At 31.2% G+C, this 23,206-nt stretch overlaps 1 protein-coding gene across 1 annotated transcript in view; it reads left to right on the forward strand.

Moving 5' to 3' along the window:
* Phip (pleckstrin homology domain interacting protein) overlaps window positions 1-23,206 on the forward strand; it is a 126,699-nt gene that overhangs the window by 65,913 nt on the left and 37,580 nt on the right. The window contains exons 16-22 of the mRNA XM_046420682.2: window positions 7,977-8,105; window positions 9,502-9,727; window positions 13,523-13,660; window positions 14,335-14,518; window positions 18,060-18,177; window positions 20,412-20,552; window positions 22,160-22,236. Of these exons, the coding sequence (XP_046276638.1) occupies window positions 7,977-8,105; window positions 9,502-9,727; window positions 13,523-13,660; window positions 14,335-14,518; window positions 18,060-18,177; window positions 20,412-20,552; window positions 22,160-22,236 (1,013 nt within the window). The remainder of the gene's footprint in view (window positions 1-7,976; window positions 8,106-9,501; window positions 9,728-13,522; window positions 13,661-14,334; window positions 14,519-18,059; window positions 18,178-20,411; window positions 20,553-22,159; window positions 22,237-23,206) is intronic.

The raw sequence follows: 23,206 nt of genomic DNA on the forward strand, positions 1-23,206 counted from the left end.
GATGTTAATATTTTAAATTGTATTGATAGGGATCGTTCAGGTAAATATTCATTTTTCCCACATCAAGCCATGACTTATACTTGAAAAATTAAAAGATATGAAGTTGAGAATTCAGATAAACATATTTAGCTCTTTTTATGCTTAAACAGTTTCCTACTTTACTTTGTTTCAAAATCTTATAAATGGATTTTCAATTTGCTAGTAGTTTTCTTCAGAAAACGAATGGGATTATTTACTTATTTGTATTGCTAGCATTCCTCTTCATAGAGGATCTGAATGATAAAAACAGTTGGGAGGTGGGTTATTTTTATTACTAATAAGACATATATGACAAATGAGATGATGTTTGTAAAAAAGGCTAATATAGGACATGAAATTTAATAGTTAATACGTGTTCCTTGTATTCCTCCTCTCTTTCACCGTCTCATCTTTAATTAAAAATAATCTCGAACTTATAAAAGCCCCCCTCTCTCCCCCTCCCCCTACTCCTTATCGCTCTCTCTCTGTTTCTGTCTCTTTTTCTTTCCTTGCTCCTCATCTCTTTTTCTTTTTCTCTCTTTCACTGAACCAGGAAAATAATAATAATAACTAAAGAGAATGTCCTAGGGAAAATGGACAACTTTATTCCTGTTTTAAAAAAATTCATGAATTCTGGGCCTCAAGTTTTTCTTATTTAAATTCTTAAAAAAAAAATTTAAAAAAACTAGCATCAGTTATTCATTCATGTTTTAGCTGAATAGTCCTTGCATAACTTGAGAAGTCAGGGGAAAATAGTAAATATTTGCATATTTTATTGAAACCCATAGTGTATATTAAGAATATTGTAAACTAGTTGGGTTTAATTTAGCAATCCCACATTTTGACAAGAGGTAGACATTAGTATAGCTTTGTTTTGATCAGAGTTGTTCTAAGCTCTAAAGGCTTCAAACTCCAATTAAATACTAAGAGGCAGCGAAATTATTCCCAGAAATAACTTGAAAGTGTGTGTAAAGTCTCTGGACTTAACTTGATGACCTTGTATTATTGCTATTCCCTGAAAAGAAGTAGGCACATTTAGAAGTTTACTAAAATCTTATATGTTCCTCAAAACAAAGTTGTTTTAGTTGTTTTGGGCCTTTATTTCCTCCCTTAAATTACCACACAGTACAACTAAGATTTAACAGCAAATTCAGTTGAATCCATGTTAATTTGAAAAGATATGAAAGACCTTCTGTTTCTTAATATTCAACTATTTGAATACTAGATAGTAAATAAATAAAAGATGTTTGGAATGAGATTTATAGACTCATGTTAGTAACTTTTCTCACGTCTTTGGCACCTTTGCTTTCTCTCTTGCTGTTTCTTTTCTCTGTAGTCCTAGCTATATCTGATTCTTTCTCCATATCTTTCTCTTTCTGTCATGTTTTTCAAAGATGTAGTTGTTGCCTCCTGTCTGGTTTTAATTTTAATTGAAGAGTATAATATGTCTCTTGTGAGAAAGCGGTTTTATTGAATTTGATTTTTGCTTTACTTTTGTTGTTTCATGGGTAAATTCCAAATAACAGTTTTTATTTAATTAAAGTTTTCCTTATTTTTATAATTGTTCTCTTAACTTTTCTTTTACTTAAGAGATTAAAAAAAAAAAAATGTTCCTGTGTCCACTAATCCAGAACAATATATTTCTCCTTGCAACGTTCCAAATGAGCAGAGGCTGCCAATCTACCACTCAGAATTTTTACACATGCATAATTCTTCTGACATTAACATGTTCTCAGTGTTACCCATACTTTAGTTTTAGACAATCACAGCAGCATATATCTAGGAAAGAAAGAAAAAGAAACTCAAAATAGGTATAGGTTATATTGTGGTATTATTTGTGAATAAAAATTTCAAGTCAGTTTATCTTTCTTCTTTCTCTCATTTGTCATTATCTGATAAGATAGTACTATATCTATATCCTGTGTATTTAAAAGGACTCTGAAGGCTCTGGTCCTATTTTCATCTTGTCTGGCTAAGGAATTATCTTTAGTCTTCTGATCAAAAAGTTAGGTAATGACACTTTCTGTTTTCTGGGGTTCTTTAGATTCTCTTTTGTCTGTTTCTTGATACCAAAAACATTTAAGATTTTTTGCCATCAGTGTTTGTCTTTACAGCTTGTCATACTGTATTTTATTGATAAATTACTTGGATGTAGCATTTCTTGGATATACTCTGACCCATTATCACAAGAGTGTTTTGAGATTTGATAGTTACTAAACAATGGGAAAGTATGTCAAATTATATAGAATGTCAACATGCAGGTGAAAACATTTTGACTAGCATGTATTTGAGTTCTTACTTTGTGTTAAGCACAAAATATGTGGACCACAAAGAAGAGAAACATGTGGCTGTTTTCAGTCTGTTAATGGTTAGGTTGGATAGATGAAACATACCTGAAATATTAAATAGTTTCAAATGATAGCATGACAAACGAGAATAGACAATTGCTATATCTAAAGGTGTAAGAATCAGTTCAAGATAGATGGTCAGAGAAAGCCTTATTAAAAAGGAAGAATTATGTTGGCACAGTAGTGCATACCAGTAATCCCAGCACTCAGGAGACTGAGGCAGGAGGACTGCAAGGTCAAGGCCAGACTCAGCAACTGTGAGGCCCTAAACAACTTAGTGAAACCCTGTCTCAAAAAATAAAAAGGACTGGAGATGTAGTTAAGTGATAAATTGCCCCTGGGTTAAATTCCCAATAACACCTCCCCAAATAAAAAAAAATTAAAAGAATTAGAACTGTGTCTTGAAAGGTAAAAAGCACGTTGTCAGTAACAAAGGAAATGTGGTTTTTTTCATAAGTAGGAAGAACATTATAAACATCAAGGTGAATGTTAAAATATGTTTGAAAAGTAATTTAGCTAGGTAATTTGAAACAGAGTTTGGAAGTAATGGATGATAAGATGAAAATCATAAATTGAGGTGGGTTTTTAATCGCCTCAAATAAGGAATTGTGAACAGTGTGGTGATTATAGGATATTACAGAAAGTAAGAGAATAATAGTTGGGCTGCTAGTCATAGCTCTCAGATATGAAATTCAGTGTGGATGTGGGGAGAACTACTTTCATCAATAAAGGATGAAAAATTATATGGACAGGTAGTGGGAAATTTTGAAGGGGGAAAAAACTAAGTTTTGGTATTTTGGGTCTGGTACAAGACTGATCACAAAGGTAGTGACAGTTTCTGAACAGTAACAAGGAGAAAAGATTTAATAAATGTATTCAAAATAGTGCACTTGGGGGACCTTGATAACAAATGTATTTTTAATGGAAATATTAAAACATTGAGGAAGAATTCATTCGGGGGGTGTGTGGTTAATGAGGATTGAACTAAAGGGCACTTTGCCACTGAGCTACATATCCAGCCTTTTTATTTTTTATTTTGAGACAGGGTCTTCCTAAGTTGCTGAGGCAGGCTTTGAACTTATCTTCTTTCCTAAGCCTCCTGAGTCACTGGAATTACAGGTGCATGCCAGTATGCCCAACAAGAATTGATTATTTTATTAGTTCATTTCTAGTATATGTTTATTATGTTGAGCTGCCTATGTGAAAATGGCCAGCCAGCAGTTGGAGACAAATTAGAGGGGCTAGGAGTAAAGAGAAAGAAATGTTGAAGTGTTCTCATGTCAAATGGTTTTTCCTTCTTTATGAAATTGGGATAGCTTAGAAGGTTTAGAACTAAACTGAAAAATATACTTACTTAGTAGAGAAGAGATAAACAACCAGAAGGAATAGGTTGGGAAGACATCTTGTTATGTTGTGCTAGAGACATGAAAGGAGAGTAAATTTCAAGGAGACTTGATGAATATAATATCGCTATCTTATCTTCAGTATCAGATTATAGATAAACTAAATGCGATTAAATTTGAAGATGAATTGTTTTTATAATATTTTTCTTTTGACAACAATCTAGAGCTAATCTACTTATCTTTTTTTAAAAATCAAACCAGGCATATAGCGTTTTAAAAATTTCTTTATCTTGATACCATTGGTTTTAAATAGCTGTCCTTAGTTATGTAATAATATTATCATAAAGAATTTTCAATAATTTTATTTAACTCTTAAAATTCTCTACACATAAAGAAGAACTTCTAATTCTAAGTAGGACAATTCTTAGTATAAATTCCACTACTTAGCTATTTGACTCTTGGTATATGAATCTATCATAAAATTATTAGAGTATATTAAAAGGTGTACAATTTTAAGTTTTGAAATGTTTTCTAGATAAGATGTTTTCTTCTAATTAATGTTATATATTTTTTTTAAATGCACAAAACAAGAACAGTGATCATGGTCATAGAATTAAAATAATTCCTTAACAGTGTAATTCTGCTTAAGCCCATATTTTAAAATTTTCCTGTTTTGTGTTGAGGCCCTCAAGAAGTACATACTTCTTAATGCTCAGATCTGTTTATCTGTGTATTTCTAATGATTTAAATAATTAAGACCCTGTCATTTTAGCATGAATTGACATAGGTACTTCATTTCCACATTTGTTCAGTTCTTCCAATAAGTCTTCCTTAATATCAAATAGTAGTGCATTAGAAAGGAATCTATAATGATCACTTAAATATTCTCCATCATTCCATGGACAGATGAGATGTTTTTGCCCACTATTGATGAACAGATCTCTTTGGACTTAGACCTCATTCCTCTGTCTCCATTAATCATTGATCTTTCTGCTTCACATAAATTATATTAGAAGTTGTACATTCTTTCTTAAGTACAGTAATTTTGTCATCAGCAAAACTTTCATCTCAGAAATTTTTGTATTGAATTTTTTTAAAGTTCATTATGAATAAATCTCCAAACTTTCTAACAAAGGTTATACTACTCATTTCTTGTTAATATTTCTATAATTCTTCAGTCTAAGAATTTTCTAATAGGGAAATAATTGTTTTAATATGTGGTCCTCTCATCTTCTGCTTTAAAAAATATATATATAAAATTACCAAGCATATTTTTTTCTTTCTTTCTTTTAATTCCTCTTTTAAATTTTTGCAGTTCTTGGCAAATACTATCTCATGGCTTATTTCAGCTATTTCTTGATATTATTTAATGTATATGAGTTTCTTATTATGTGGTCTTTATTTTTATAGGCGCTGGGTAATGTATAATGAGTATTCTTCATTTTATTACAACAGTAATTTATTTAAAACTCATTTGGAAATTTGTCATTATTTTCTGTTTTGTTGGAATTATTTTGCTCTAGCAATGCAGGAAGTACTAGTATAAGCTATATATAATATTAAATTTTATGTTGACACATTATTTTGTTAGGCAGTATATTTACTTTTATTTTAGATCCATATTCCTTTCATATGAATAGAGAAGGTATTTTTCTTTTGATTTGTGAAGGTTTGCCTCATTGTTTTCTATTTATGCATATATATTCAAATAGTGCTTTTATGATTAAATTTTTCCTTTGAGAATTCTTACTCATAAATACTTGACTGTGGTTTTAAAAGATCAAATTTTTTTCAGAGACAAATGTTTGACTTTCTCATGTGACTTTTAAATCATAGTACACACCAAAAGAGTAGATTTTTAGTTATATAGGGAAAATAAAATATTTGTCTCCTTTGCATCAACAAGTATTTGGAAAGTCTAATCTGCCTTCTGTAAGTAGGGGTGTTCATTATGCAAGGAGCCTTTACTGAAGATAAACTTGGTTTTTTAATTAATGTTTTTAGGTACCTTTTCTAATTTGTTCATGAATAAAGTATTTTCTTATAATGCCTTCTTTAATGAATAGTCATTAATCCAAATAATGTAGTTTACCTTTTTTCTTATGTAAAAGTCACTGTAGAGGTAAACAGATGCCTGGCACTAAAAAAAAAAATAGTTCTAGCCTGCCATGTTCAAAATGGAATGTGATATATAGGATGCTCAATGATCTTAAATATGATTACTATTTTTTCTTTGCGTTTTTAGACCTTTATAAATTTCATCTCTCCCAAAGTACTCTTGTAGAGATCTGCTAACTATACATGTGACAATATTGATAGCATGGATAAAGAGTTGATTAGGCCCACCTACTCCCTCTAAAAAGAAAAATATATAGCAAAACAGCTTAAATATCACAGGAAGCATATCATGCTTATGAAAATCTCTTAGATTTCCTTTGGCATTGCTGACTTGGACTACTTTCAAATCTTTTTCTTTCTACTATGGTATACTTAAAATTGTAAACCTAGACTTGTAATAGTATTGTCATTTTGGAAGCATTTACTAGAATGGATTTATAAAGTAGTTGTTTTTTTGTTTTGTCTCTTGTTTTTCTGAAATTTTGAGTGGACTAAGATCACTTAACAACATATAGCTAAGGGAGTTTCTATAATTTTGAGTTTTTGATGTAAAATTCTACTAGACATAAACTTTGTTCATGTAGTTATTTAAAACAGTCCATGTAAAATCTTGTCTAGAAAAACATTGAAAAGTGAAAATTCGAATCCTGATATTTCTACTTACAGTCTGTCTCTTTTGGCAAATGCTATTTGGCTACTAATGCCCTTACATTAATCAGGAGAAATTGTTCTTTTCCTTCTTGTTTTTGAATTGTTTTAAAGTAGACTTATAATCAGCTACCTTCCTCTGTTATCTTTTCATTCTCTAATTTTCTTCATATCCAATAAATAAATCTATTCACTTATGGTTCATTTTATTTTTGTTATGGTAAGTTTTTATGTGCATATACATTAGACAAGTTTATTAGCTTTCTTGTATATGTTTATATTTTAAGGAAAGTTATTCATTCTTTTCCATTGTCACCATCCAAAACAAGATTAATAAGAACTATTGTATACATTTCTTCTTTTTCAGTAAGTGAAAAGAAAAGTTAGTTTTCTTTTGAGGCAATTCCTGTTTGCAGTATTAACTTCTTAGGCAGAGCCCTTCTTTTCATAGTGATATTTCATCTTTTGACCAAAGTACAAACTTTCCTTGAGAAACAACTGTTCTTCTTCTGAATTTTAACTCACTTGTGTATTTAATGAACTGTGCATCCATTCTTATGCCAGAGTTTTAACTAAAGCAAAAAAGTTACTCTTTCCAAGTATTTCGTGGGATATTACTAATAATACTCAATTTGTTCTAGATCAGTGGATACCGGAACAGAAAGGAGGTATTTCTTACCTGATAATGTGTATGTGTTCCGATTCTGCTAATCCAGAAATCCAAATTGCATTTGTCGAAAATCATCTGTAGTTAGGGAGTCAACTCCCTATTTCAGTTGTTTCTGAAATTCAGTCCCTAGATGTGCTTTAGATAGGGTAGAATTTTTACCTCTTTCAGAACACTGCTAAAGAAGTTTTCAACTGGAACATAGTCTGAAGAAGCACTGAGAGCAAAAAATTCAGAGTGGTGATTGGCCACCTCTGTTTGATTGACAGGTTGCAGGGAGAAATCCATTCGTTCTGGATTAATGGAACTGGAAAACAGAAAACAGTTATCAGGTAAAAAAAACCTTTTCTTTAACCTTTGAAATTCACCATTTGAAAAATGAGTCAGACCACCAGGGAATTTATTACCAAAAAAAATGAATTTTGTAAGCAGTGATCTCTGTCTCCTAATTCCAAGAGTTATCAAAAAATCGCTACAGTTACTACATTTTGTCAGCCTTTGCAGAAAGGGCATGAATGGATGGAAATAGCTGAAATGTATGGCTTATTACATTTTAAGTCTGGATTAAAAACGTGAAGCAGACTTCGATGGGTGGGGGAGATTGGCGTTCTTTTATTTCCTGAATTGTGTATGGTCTGTGGATAAATAGGGTTCTTTGTTTTTCAGGGGTGTTAATCTGGCACTTTTCATGAATATTCACCAATTTTATTGTACTGTGCTTGTGCTTGTTATACTTAATCTTCACTTCATTAGGATATATACTTATACATCTTTTATCATAAAATTCTAATATTTTAGTGGGAATTTTCTGATTGTTGGTTAAATATATTTCAGATTGAAGGCCAAGGACATGGTGCAGTATTTGACTGCAAATGCTCTCCTGATGGTCAGCATTTTGCATGCACAGACTCTCACGGACATCTTTTAATTTTTGGCTTTGGGTCCAGTAGCAAATATGACAAGGTAGAGTATAATAAATATACATCATTTCCTTATTTTTCATCCATGGGTGCTTAGGAGTTGTATTGTTTTGAAGTGGGTGAAATCAACATTTTTTAAGTCAATAACCATATTTTAACTAGTCTGGTAATTTGTGTTTTAGAAAGGAAGGTGAAGATAGTTCTTAAAATATTACTGTTCTGTAATTAGGTAATGAGTCTGTTAGAGCAAACTAGATTTGAGTCTTTAAGAACAAACTATATATGAGTTCTTAACTTGGCATATCTTAACTGGAGATGAAAGATACTGTCCATGGAAAGGCTCTTTGAAATTATGTAAAATGTTTTATTTATGTAAATAATATACATTTTACCTAGGATATGAATTTTAACTTTCCTGTGATTCTCTAAAAATTTTATGACCCACTTATAGTAACTAATGTTTCTTGTTTTATTTTTACCAAAGATCTTGTCTTTAAAGTTAGTGGGTAAAAGAATTAATTATTTATTTGTTGTGGAGTTGTATAAAAGGTTAAAGAACAGCAAAATTTTAATTTGACATTACAAATTAACCAATAAAATTTTGATATCAGATGTGTTAGGGCTGAGTGCATATTAATTTTATATTACCACAAAAATTTTAGGGAAAATGCTCACTCTTAGAATATCTTGTTATGTTAGTTTTAATATTAATATTATAGAAACCATGGGGCTGAGGGTGTAGCTCAGTGGTAGAGTATGCACTTAGCTTTCATGGGACCCTGCATTCAATTCCTAGCACCCTAAATAAGTAAATAAACCATGCTTACTATATGCCTAAGGAATTAAGATATGGTAGCTCTGTGAATTGTATGGTTTATGCCTCGATTTGAGTTTACTATTACATTTAAAATTGAATAACTTATTTTTAAAGGTAGCTCTTTTTTAAAAAAAATTTAATTTGTTATATATGACAACAGAATGCATTACAATTAATATTACACATATATAGCACAATTTTTCATAACTCTGGTTGTACATAAAGTAGAGTCACATTTTTCGTGTCTTTTTATGTGTATTTAGGGTAATGCTTACCATCACATTCCACCGTCTTTCCTACCCCTGTGTTCTTTGATATATACAATCTCTACCTGTTCCAGAGAAAGCAGCCGCTTTTTCTGATCCTAAAATTTAATGTGAAAAATACAAAGTTTGCTTACAATTAATTCAAGAAAAGAAATTTTTTTAATTGGGCCAAGGCCTCACATGTGGGTGCTTAGCAGGCACTCCGCAACTGAGCTACATCTCCAGATCCAGAAAATGCCTTTAAATTGTTGCTTAATGCCATAATTTGTATTAAAATGTTTCTCATTAGAAATTTTGTAAAATCTTTATAATACTAAATTTTAATTTTTCCAGTCTTTTTTGAACCTTTTTTACAGATTGCAGATCAGATGTTCTTTCATAGTGATTATCGGCCTCTTATCCGTGATGCCAACAATTTTGTATTAGATGAACAGACTCAGCAGGCACCCCATCTCATGCCTCCACCATTTTTGGTTGATGTTGATGGTAACCCTCATCCATCAAGATATCAAAGATTAGTTCCTGGTCGTGAAAACTGCAGAGAGGAGCAACTCATCCCGCAGATGGGGGTCACTTCCTCAGGTAAGTGCTTATTTTTAGAGACAGCCAAATTTTTTTTTTTTCCACTGAAATATTTAAAAATTTCTCATTGAGTAAAACTTTGTTTTCAGGAAATGAAAAGTAAAAGTAGTGTTTTATATAAGTTTTTTTGAATAATGCATAAGAATTATTAGATAATTAAAATGGAGATTTAAGGCAATAATTTTGGTTCATATGTGCTTAGGTCTTCTGAAGACTAATAGACTTGTCCCTATATTTGCTGTGTGATGAATCAATTCAATTATTTTATTCATTAAGCAGCACTTATTGAGAATCTCCTTTGTTCCTGACCTGCTAAGCCTTGGATATTCAATAGGAAATTAAACAAATATGATCAGTGGTATCATAGAATGGGTTAGATAGATGAGTAAGCATAATTATAAACAAAGGCATGGTGAAAAATTGTGATTGATATTGTTGAAGGGAATAAAAGTATGTGAGAGAAGCTATAACTAGGTTGCCTATTCACAATGATGAGTATTTTAAGAAGTGGTCAACTTTTAAACGATTATGAGAAGTAACATAGGGTTGAAGAGTGTTGAGCTATTCAGTGAAGTAATAGAGTGTAAAAGTCAAATTGAACGGGAGTTAAAATAATGGAGATAAGGTCTACAGACTCCTCCTTATTTGACAAGTATAACACTGATTTATTAAGTGAAAATAATGGAGAAGCTCTATAAAGATTGAGCCAGTCATATCATTATGCATTGTTGTATTTTAAACTAGAACAGTTTGTGAAATGATTTTGTTTTAGACTAACATAATGGACAAAATCTCTAAGTGGATTTTGTGATGAGTAAATAATGAATTCACATTTTGTAAGCACAGTAAAATCACTCCCATTGCAATGTAGCAAACCCATCTTATTTTTTTGTAAAGGATTGGTTATGAAATTGTATTGAAGGTGGACATAATGGATAGAAAGGGCTGCTCTTGGAATGACACCTGCATGCCCACTTAGAATGGAGGGTAAGGAAACACATTAAAAGTATTGCCCTTGCTACCACTTGTACAGAGGAGTATAGACTTGATATCCTAAGTATGTGAAACTCATGTGCCTCAGCATATGGATACTGTATAAACTCAAAAGAATTGAGAACAACTAGTATTTGTCTAAGCAGATCTTCAGATTACAGAAGTCTCAGTATTAGAGAAGTATTGGTCATTGGACTGAAATCAGAAGAATGCCTTCAGTTTGTGGTACTGTAGTGGGCAAGAGTCAAATTTTGCTCAGGTCTCAAAATAGGTTTGTGGGCTGGGATTTCAGGCACAGGGAAATAAAGAAAGGACTCATTTATTATTAAAATATCAGTGCACTTTAATTATCATTGCTTTCTTTTTCTCCATTTAATAATATATAAAAAACTTTCATATATAATATTTAATCCTTCTATCTATAGTATTTTGATCCTTAAAGTTGACAAAATGAAGTTTAACAGTATTGTGTCATAGGATCACAGAGTAATAACCTTACCTCTGCTTCTTGGTTCATTGCTCTTTCTTTCACACCAAGCTATTCTTAGTGTATAAAGCAGACATGAGCTCAAAAATGAAAGAGAAACTAGTTTTTAATAGTGGATCACAGAAGAATCTTTAGCAGTAATTATGGTTTCATACTGAGTCACAAAATTTTTCAATGTTCTGATTTACAAAATTCAGAGTAAAAAAAACTTTACTATCATTATTTTGGATTTCTTAAGTATAAAAATAGAACAAAAGAAAATTTTTATTCAGAAATTCTGTAGCATCATTATGAACTATATTTCTATTTGCAAATCTAGATCAATAATAATTTTTGATTGAAATATAGATAAAAGTAAATCTTGTCTATTATAATAAATTAATTCGAATGCAGTTTTGTTGCATTGACACTGGATAGCACACTTTTTATATTTCCTCAGTTGTAAATTTGATATATGCCCAATTACTCATCAATATTCAAACATGACTTGTTTTCCCAACAGCAAATCAGGAAAACACATATGGATATTTCAGCTTTGCCTCTGAGCTTTTACAATTTTCTAACCTTGTGATGTGGATAATTTTATTTTATTGAATTATAGTTTTCTCCTATAAAATGAAATAGCAGGTCTGGGGTTATGGCTCAGTGGCAGAGTGCTTGCCTTGCACATGTGAGGCACTCAGTTCAATCCTTAGCACCACATAAAAATAAGTAAACAAAGATATTGTGTCCATGTATAATTAACAAAAAAATTTTAGAAAATGAAATATCATATGCTTAGTACATGTAATTTTTCTTTCCTTGTACCTTTCTTACACCACTACATTTAAAATATTCTTCTGTCTTCCCAATTTAAGCCCAATCTAAAATTCTGCTGCAATTAAGTTTATATGCCTGCACATCGAATATTAACTGCTCCTTTCTTTACTCCCATGACATTTTCATATGTCTTATATTCTTATATTTTATTCAGCATCATCAAAATTTTTTTTATATATATAGCATTGTATTATCTTTAGAAAATATTAAGATTCTTAAAAGACAGTACACGTTTTTAAGGAACTAACTATTGCCCAAACTTTCCTTTATGTTACATACTAGGCTGATTACTAAGATATGTATAGATTGGTATGAAATTGAAAGAGGTTTGCAGCTAATTCTATCAAGAGGTATTTTGGGAAGATTTTATGGAGTAAATATGAAGGTTGCTTTTTAGTTGACGCTTGAAGGAGGAGTTAAGATTTTATTATGTTTATCCTTAACAGTGGAAATTCTGTGGTCAAGTAGTATTTTCTGTTAGAAAGATAGAAGTGTCAGGTGGTCCTCTGTGATTATTATGGGTAAAAGTTGATGCTAGAAAAGTAGGATGAATCAAAATACACAGAATTCTTTTGGGTCTTAGAGCCTTTGGACTTGTTGCGTACTATCTGGAGTGAACTTTTTCTAGCTTTGCACATGGCTAATTTAAGTCTCAGTTAAAGCATTAACTTCTTAAAAACAACTTCTGTAAGTTCCAACTCGACACAGATATTACCCATCTCTCCCCATACCCACCCTTTCTTAAGAGTCTTATCACCCTCTTTATTTTAACATCTTTCACAATATGCATTTATCTGTAGATATATTACTTACTTTCCACATCTGGATGTTAGCTCCTGCAAGGTGGGGATCTTGACATTTCTTACTCACCACTGTATCCCCAGTACTTACCATAGTTACTAGCACAAAGTAGACAGTCAAAAATTTGTTGCATAAATGAAGCAGTAAAGTTCTTTTGAGAACATAGGTAATGAGATCTTTTTTTTTTTTTTTTTTTTTTTTAAGAAACTGTGCTCTAAATAGAAATTTTACTTTTGCCACTTCCTTGATGTATGAGTTTTAATAATTATTTTAGTTTTTGTTGTCTTTAACGTAGAATTAATAATACCTTCTTTTTTTTTGGGAGAATTTTTTTTTTTTTAATTGGTTGTTCAAAACATTACAAAGCTCATGACATTCTTGATTAAATTAACAATTATGAGTGCCTGGATCTTGGTAAATACATAGTAAAAGCAGTTATTATACTCACTCTAATCATTACCTTTAATGGACTAATATGGGGGTATGTATGTGTGCACTCATCTCTCACACACTCTTTCTCTTGCTGTCTCTCTTTTTTCTTTCTTTCTTTGCTTTACTCTTAGCATTTATAGTTGTTAATTTTAGGTCTTTTAACCAAACAAAATTTACATTTAATTATAGATTCCAAGGTTGATAAGTAAAATGGTTTGAAGAGTTTCTGAAATATTCTTAATATCTTTGTGCTTATTTTATAGGATTAAACCAAGTTTTAAGTCAGCAAGCAAACCAGGAAATCAGTCCCCTGGACAGCATGATTCAAAGACTACAACAAGAACAAGACCTCAGACGTTCTGGTGAAGCAGGTATTGGTAACACCAGTCGCTTGAGTAGAGGTAAGCAAAAGTTCTATTTTAAGTGAAATATTTTAAATTCTGAAATATGTTACATCTATAAAATGAAATATTGGGCTGTCAAATGGTCATGTTTTTGTACATAGTTTAATGTTCTGAAAATGTTCATAATATGAAGCTTTAAATTATAGATACTGATTTTTTTTTAATGTGTGTATTTTTTCAAGTTTTCTGTAATAAAACATTAGAAATGAGTGGTTTTTGGGGGCGGGGTGCAGTGCTTTGGAATGAACACTTAGTCTTGCACATGCTGTGCAAGTGCCTTATTACTGAGCTATATTCCCAGCCACATTTTCAATAGCTCATCACCCTTATTGTTGCTTTTTATAAAGCTTGAAAAAGCCAAAACAAATTACTGAACCATAAATGTCCTTCAGTTTGATTTTGCTTCTTATGAAGTAATGATTTTTACTTATAGTGCTTGGGTCTTAACAGTTCATACTTAAGATTCATTGAATTAACAACTGAAAAACCATAACCATATTTTGTTTTTATCAACCTTTTGTCTGTGATTTAGCAATTTAATTAGTGGTTATAATATTGTGTTTCATATGAACAATAGAACAATTTTGACTCTTTTTCTCCGGTTACAAACTAATGGAGAAGTATGACTAAATAGAACTTACCATACTAATTTTTTTTTTTTTTAAACTTAGGATCTGTAAGTTCTACCTCAGAGGTACATTCACCACCAAATGTAGGACTAAGACGTAGTGGACAAATTGAAGGTGTACGGCAAATGCATAGCAATGCACCAAGGAGTGAGATAGCCACAGAGCGGGATCTTGTAGCATGGAGTCGAAGGGTGGTAGTACCTGAGCTGTCAGCTGGTGTAGCCAGGTAAGGGAATTGTTAATTTGTATATACCATAGTTGCTTGCTTTCATTTTGAATTATAGTCTTTAAAATATCTTTTCAGCCTTATAATTTTTTTAAACTTATCTGAAAAGCTAGTATTTTAAGCTATTTCTGACTGTAGAAAAATTTTTAAATATGTTCATTTCAGGAGTAAGTCATGTAAGTGGTATGAGATGGAATGTGCCAAGATAAATGGAAGGAAAAACCCATTAATTTGAACTTACCAAACAGGAGATTTTATTGAGTAGCATAAGATTGATATATAAATCTTAGTTTGTCTTATTTATATCTTAAACACATTTTATATACTTGTTATTATTTGGGATTTTTAATGAATTTCACGAATTATATATATCATATTATTCAGAGGCATAAAGAAAAACCATTTACTGGAAAATATATAACTATCTTGTATATTAAAATTTTTAAATTTTAAAATATGCATTTATGGATTAAAATTGATTTGACATAATCCTCTTCTCATACTATGGGGAAATAAAATATTCATGAATGAGGTCTTTATGAATCTAAGTTAATACTGACTTGAGAATTGGATTTTAAGACTTTCTAGTTCTTAAAATCAAAATATAATAGTAATTATATAGTTAACATTTTTAGATTTAATCATATAGGTTAAGCTTTTTGATTGGACAATACTTAGAATTTGGGGATTTAGGATTAAATATCTACCTAAGATATAAATGTGAGTAGTAACTTATATTATGATACAGATGTCCTTAATAAAAAGTTAACTAACTCATACATTTTTAGTTGGCTCCTTTCTCAGTTTTTAATTCTAATGTTGAAAGGGGGTCTAATAAATAACATCAACTTTTCAATATGAATTCTGAACTAACTGAAAAATAATAGAGGCGAATAAGACACATAGGAAATCAGAATGTTACTTTTTATTTCTGGTACAGTTTTGAAGGATGTGACTTTTATTTGCAGGAGACTATGCTTCTTAATACTAAACCTGAAACATAAATAGCCAATGGTCATCATATTTTTCTTTCTATGAGACATTTGGTTTATCTGTTTGTTTTGTTTTGTTTTTTTATACCAGGAATTGAACCCAGGGGCACTTAACCACTGAGCTACATCCCTAGCCCTTTTTTATTTTTTTATTTTTAGACAGGGTCTTACTAAGATGTTGAGGCTGGCTTTGAACTTGTGATCCTCCTGCCTCAGACTTCCAAACCACTGGGATTGTTTGCTTCTTGAAAGTGCAAAGCAGAATATATACATTGCAATTAGTTGCACAGGGCTGGGCCATCCTAATCTGGATTTTCCTTCTAGAGCATACCAGTTAATTAGTAGATGCTTCCCCTGGAGAGGAATGAGTAAAGAGGTATGATTGCTCACTTGCCTGAAGTTCTGCACATGGAAGGAAACTTGAGAAATAAAGATATTTCTCTTTAAATACTCTACCCTTTTATCTCTTTACCATTGTATTTAACCATTAAGCCCAAGGTCAAGCAAGGCTCTGGCTTTCTCTTTAGAGGTTATTTTTAGTTTGGCTTTCCTAGATCTTGTCCCTAACACTTTCTTTGGGGATCTTTTAGAATTTGCCCCTGGTAGCTAATTTAAAGTTTGATTCTAAAAGGCTCTTAAATAAACCAGACTAATTATTGTGAATAAAATTAAATACAAACACATATTTTTTAAAAAGGGGCTAATATCTTTAACATTATAAATAACTCTTAAAGTTCAATAATAAATAATACAATCCAGTCAGAAAATGGGTAAAAGACATGAACAGACCTTTTACTTAAGAGAATAGCTAATAAACACCTGAAAAGATATTAAAATCATGAGCTACTAAGGAAATTTTACTGCATACCTATCTGGCGAAAATTTTTAGTGACAGCACAAAAAGCTGGGGAAGATATAGAGAACCGTTGGATTCCTTAAGAATTTTTTATGAGAATATAAAATGGTAGAGCCTCGCTGGAAAACTGGTCAGCACTTTCTTAAAAACCTAAATATGCCTTGTAACCTAGCTATTGCTTTTTTGTTACTTTATCCAAAAGAAACGAAAACTCATGTTCACACAATAACCTATATACAAGTATAAACAACTTTCTTTGTAAAAGCCCCAAAGCCAGGAAAAAGTTCAGATGTACTTCAGTGAGTACATGGTTTAATCAACTATACATCCACACTGTGGAATACTACTTTGGTATAAAAAGGAAAAACCCATTGATACATAAAACAATCTTAAAAGGTTGTATAGTGTATGATTCCATTTATGGAGCATTTTTTAAGATTATGAAAGAGAGATGAAGAATAGATTTGTAGTTGATAAGATTGTGGGGGGAGGCAGGGCTGAGGTGGGTTTGATTAAGAAAAGGACACCACAAGTAATCTTCCTGCTGATGGAAATGTTCTGTATATTGACTGGTGTGATGGATTTTCGAATGTACACTTATGATGAATTTTCATAGAACAAACACAAAGAAGTAAATAGAAATTAAAGTGAGAAATCTGAATAAGATTAGTGTGTTATCAGTATCAGCATTCTAGTTGTGCTGTTATACTATGGTTTTACAAGATTGAGGGGAACTGAATAAAGGATACAAGAAATATCTCTGAATTATTTCTTATAATTGTATCTGAATCTGGGAATATTTCAATACAAAGTTTAATTAAAGAACAAAGAAAAGTTAAATCCAAAGCCTGTCATTTTCACAAGTTTAAAATTCACTCATTTTCCCTTTATTATTATGATGAGACACATTGGAAAAGTTGCTGTTAAGTAAAATAACATTGATATCTAGTCATAAAGTTTCAGCAATATATAGGTGCTCTGCGTTTGAATATTAAATCCTTTCCTATTATGAAAACTCCTGGGAGAATTGAAAGTTCAAAGATTCAATACCTTTGCACCTCAAAAACTTTGAAGTTGTAAGGAATGAAAGTGAAAAAATAACATTCTTGTCTCTGTGAGTTCAGATTTCATGAAATCAAAGTTTAGAATTAATATCCCTCAACTTTTTCTGTTCAATTTCATCTTGATGCCTGGATAGAGTTTTTTTTTTTTAGTAAGTCATGCCTAACTTGGGTCTCACTGGAAAGAAAATAATGTCTTTCAGAGCTTAAATTAGTTCAACCTTAAGATTCTGTTGAACCTCAGTTTTAAGGATTCCAGCTATCTGTGTGGTGTACAAGATTATCAAAAGTACAAATCCTATACTCAATTTAAAAAACAGAAAGTCCAGTTTCTAATCCTTAGGATACTTACCCTAAGAATAACTGTGGTCGCAGAATCTAATACTTGATTTGCCAAAGACCACAGCAGAAAAAGTTTTTCTTGTAGTCTACATCTTATCTTTCCAGTATGCCAGTCATTTAATGCTAGATGTCCTGAGCCTATGACTTAAGAATTTAAACTCAGAACTTTATTGCATGCTTCCATTCAGAAAGAAAATATGAGTAGCATTCTTTCTCTAAAAGCTATCATTCCTTTTGGGGAAAAATCAATTGCGAAATTAACATGTATAGTTTTTAATATTCTCTTTCAGTCGGCAGGAAGAATGGCGAACTGCAAAGGGAGAAGAAGAAATAAAGACTTATAGGTCAGAAGAAAAAAGGAAACACTTAACTGTTGCAAAAGAGAATAAAATACTTAGTGTTTCAAAGGTAAATATTAATTGCTTTGATGTTTAATAATTTGCTGTGTAAGTATGATGACCTTTTTTTTTTTTTAATTGGTTGTTTTTAGATATATGGGGTGTATTTTGACACATTATACTTACATGGAGTGCAGCCCATTCCAATTTTTATCCCATTCTTGTGTTTGTGCGTAATGGGGAGTTATACTGGTGATGACTATTTTAAGACCCCCTTTTTAATTACAAATGTTAATACTCTAAATGGGATAATTAATGAAATAAAATTATGTAGTTAACTCCTGATTATCTCTTTGTATCTATGGCTTACCATTTAATTTTTTAAATTCTACATTTCCTGCCTTCTAGCATGCCATTTCTTCAGATGCCAATTTGTATATATACTCATTAAATCTAATAAATTATAATCTGCCTAAACATGAGCTCTTTAGTTCAGTCTTGGCTGCATATTCTAGAGCAATGTTTTGGGGTTTTTTTCTTTGTTATATCTTTTTGTTTTCACTTATTTGTTATTGTAAATAATCGTGTCTGCTAATACTGCCATAAAAGTTCTTAGTTTTCCCATTAAGAGGGGCAGATTGTCCCTCTTTTTCTGCCAGATTCTCTGTTATCCTACCCTGGCAAAATTTTTGGATCCAATGAATTTCAGTTGGTCATGCCCTAATCAGAGAGAGATGTCAGTACTTTATTGTCAAGGAATCATAAGAATCTATTGTCCTGCCTATTTTGCCCTTAGTTAGCTTGAAAATCTTTGGGTCTAAAATCAAGGAAAATTATATGAAACTTTAAGTCCACGTTACCACCTAAAGAACAAAGTTAACTGATTTTCTGACCCAGCTCACAGTGACTTAGTTTAATTGGAAATATATCAAAATTTTAAAGTGAATAATCCAGACCTCATATGGCACCCTAATTGTTGAGGACTTGAATTTTTTCATTTTTCTGATACTCCTGGATTTGACTCAGGCCTCAAACTACCAACATCCTCATTTAAGGTCATAGGATGGATGATCAAGAGAGGAAGTTGCAAAGGGCCACGTGTGTTCTCCTGAGGAAGGCTGTTTGATGTTGCTCAATAATATTGTACCAGATTCCTCATTGGCCAAAAGTGTAGCCACATGAAAGCCCAATAAATAAAGCAAATTATTTTTGTTTTGTTTTGTTTTTTTGTTTGTGGGAAAGGGAAAGAAGTAATATTGGTTGACAGCTGGCTTTCTCCTTCACTGCATCATGTATTGAGGCATTTAAAATGTTTATGTTCTTTGATTTGGAATTTATTTTATAGAAGTGGGTATTATGGATAAAGCTTTAAAAATTCAGTAAGAATTTTTAATGACACAGATTTGAGTAAGTAGAAATGTTTGTTATATGAAAGAAAAAAGATATATTAAATTCTTAAAAGTTGATTGGTCAAAATTAGTGACATTGTCATTGAACATTATTTTCTTTTTATACCTTTATGTATTTCCCCAAATTTCTATAAAATTATGAAACCATTTAGTAATTCTTTTACAGATGATCTATGTGGAGTAAATCTTGTATCCTTGTATATGAATATTTATTTCATTCTCAGTTGTGATAGTATTTTTTTTTAACTTCAAGACTGATTTTTTTTCTATAATTTTCTACAAAATTCTACTTACATATTTCATGGATATGTTACTTTCTTATTTGCCTTTGAGATTGCTTTATTAACTTATTTTTTCAGATGCATATTCTTGTTTGTTGAGTTAATCTCTGTCACTGTGTGGATTTTGTCAGGTGTTTCATTATTGCTTGTTTTCTCATCTATGACAGATGACCTCTCGGATTTATCTCCAGTAAAAGAAACATAGACAGGATAGTTTTGGTTTTTAAAAATCACTGTTTTGTTTTCCATTTGGCCTCTGCCTGTTATATGTGCCCCATAGTCCATTGTTCTTTTTTTTTTTTTTAATCAGTTCTATAGATTTGGTGTAAGTACAAAATAAAGAGTTCACTGTTTGTCTTAGTCTTATATCATGAATCTTCACATCACTTACTTGGAAAAAAGATATTTTAAACTTATTAATTAGCAAGTAAATTTCAGTGTATTATCTTGTGATTTAACTTGATGTAATGTTGAAATATATAGTTCATACTATAATCTAGTCCATTTCCATGATATATATGAATGAGTTCTTTAATAATGAAAAAATGAACTTTTAAATTAAGAAGTCTATTCTTTAAGCATACTATGAATAAATTTCATTTTATTTTTTTCAGAATCATGCTCATGAGCATCTCCTGGATCTTGGGGAATCCAAAAAGCAACAAGCAAATCAACATAATTATCGTACAAGATCTGCACTGGAAGAGACTCCTAGACCATTGGAGGAGATAGAAAATGGCACTAGTTCTTCAGATGTAAGATCTCAGCACTTTGATAACTTCCATGATTGACTTCTGGGCATGGCATATATATATTCATAATCTTAAATCCATAAAACAAATCATATTATGTATGAGTTCTGAGGTTCAAAGGTGTTTAGAGTTCAGATCCATCTAACTATTAAATGGTATAGCTGGGATTAAATGCAGATTCCCTTTACTTTAATACCAAACTTTTAAAATAATACCATGATGCACTTGTATAATGTAACTATAAGAATGAATCAATAGGTTTTTGACAGTTTTGGTTAGTTTTTAATTATGGTAACCGTTTAAAGCCTTGATGGGTATGTGTGCATGTATATTTTTTTTTAGTATTCGTCATTTATAATTGCATCCATAAATTTGTCCCTTCTAAAATATACATTCTCTTAGCAAAGGCAATCAGTTTGTAGTCACAAAACCAATCTTATTTAGTACTTAAAACCATGTCCCTAACCTTTCTTCCCTCATCATCACTTCTCTTCCCCTTAATTAAGTCAGGGTTTCAGAGATGTTGACAGCTATTCACTTTTGGAGCAGTGTTTTATCAAGTGGTGTTAGACATTATGAGAATTCTCTAAGTATATTCTCTATGAACACGGTAAGCTGTGAACAGTGGCATGGACCTGTAATTTTCATAACTCTTTGGAATGGTCCTAATTCACATTTTTCATTAAGACATCAAAATGGGAAAACTTTCCTCCAAAATATATCATTTTATTTAAATCACAAATGAATAATACATCCCATTATCCTCTTGAAGAATGATCCAAATATGCATACCAAGTTTTAACTGTGAACCATAATAGAAAGTTGTCTTAGCTTTGGAATAAAATAATCTGGCTTCAAATTAAGCCTTACTGCTTACTAGTTGTGCTGCCTTGGGCAAATTTCTTAACCTTTTTAAGCTGTAGTTTCTTATATTAAAGCTGCTTCTTACCACCAACACAGTTTTGTTGAGACAAAATGGGACGATATAGACAAAAGTGCTTGGAGCCATTTCTGACATACAGTAAAAGCTTAATAAATATAAAGGGCTATTGTTATTGGAGCTTAAAGTTTATTTGAGCAAAGAAGTTATATAAGATTTTGTGACCAAAAACCTGACTTTTTTGAAGAAAATGTCTTCACTAATTAATATTTACTAAGGAGAAGTAATGTCTTGCTATTTTTTAATCTTTTTCCATTTGGATAAGAGATGGATTATCCTGTTTTGTATGATAAAACTATTTTAATAATATTAGGCAAAACATAATGTGCCTAACTTTAATGTTATGAAAGTATATACAGAAAAAAATTCTTAATTTTTAAAGGCCCAGAAAGTAGAAATTAATTTCAAATATAAACTGGAATTTGATATCTTTCAATTTAGAAGATATGAAGCTTTTAAAATGTTGATTATCTGAGTTTTCTGAATCTAGTATTATTGAGTATTATGTCTTCATATACATTAATTGTCTTACTTTTTTGAGTAAAATTAAGCTGTATTAAGGTTTTAATTTAAATATTCCAACATCATTAGTATTTTGTCATTGATATTCTATAATCACAGCATGTTATTTCCTAAAATGATTTAATAAAATATGTCTTCAATATCTTAGGAAGGTGAAGTGGTTGCTGTCAGTGGTGGAACTTCTGAAGAAGAAGAGAGAGCATGGCACAGTGATGGCAGTTCTAGGTAAATGAACTTTGATTTCTCCAAATATTATTATAAAATCACTAGAAAGATGTAAAATTTTTTCCCATTAGCAGGACATTTCAAAAACTCTTTAAAAGTTTTCTTCAAAGATTCTTTCAGTCTTTCAAAATTTAGGAAATTTTTTTCTTTTCCTATTTTCTCTATAGAAATATTTTTTTGGAAAGTGCAATTAGATATGCAAAATGATCCATTTAACTGCCTACTTGGTATTGTATCTTCTGAATGCTATTATGTATAAACTGAATTATATGCCAGTTTTTAATTACTAATTTTTGTTTTGTTTTGTTTTTTTTGTACCAGGCTTTGAACTCATTGGCACTCAACCACTGAGCCACATCCCCAGCCTTTTTTTGTATTTTATTTAGAGACAGCGTTTCACTGAGTTGCCTAGCACCTCGTCATTGCTGAGGCTGGCTTTGAACTAACAATCCTCCTGCCTCTGCCTCCCGAGCTGCTGGGATTACAGGGTGTGCCATTGCACCCGGCTTATTACTGATTTTAAGACATGTTTAAGCATAAAATTATGAAAGTAACAAGATCTTATAGAGTTAACTATCTTATATAATGGAATTTATTGAATACTATCAATAAATTCTCTTCTAGCAATGGGAATAAGCTTTTTTCTATTATTTGCATCTCATTTGATCATGTAAGTGAGGATTGCTTTGATATTGGTGGTTCACATTGTTAAAGGACTGATGGCCACAACTGACCTTGTAAGGCAAGAAAGAATAAATGCTTGGAGAATGATAATTATTCCCACCTCGGTGGCTCTTAAAATAAAAGTGCCAAGAGAAGCATTAAGTGAAAGCTATAAGAGTTACTTTTATTAATCCTAGAATTGAGGACTTTCCAATTTCCACAGATGCATGTGGTTATATCTAACCCGAGTTTGAAACATTTCAGTGAAGGAAATTTTTTGCTTTGTTTTTGCTCAGCAATGCAGATG

This window comes from Marmota monax, unplaced genomic scaffold, assembly GCF_021218885.2.
Source record: "Marmota monax isolate L192 unplaced genomic scaffold, Marmota_monax_Labrador192_F-V1.1 WCK01_AAM20220418_F8-fsc00365, whole genome shotgun sequence".
Lineage (NCBI taxonomy): Eukaryota > Metazoa > Chordata > Mammalia > Rodentia > Sciuridae > Marmota > Marmota monax.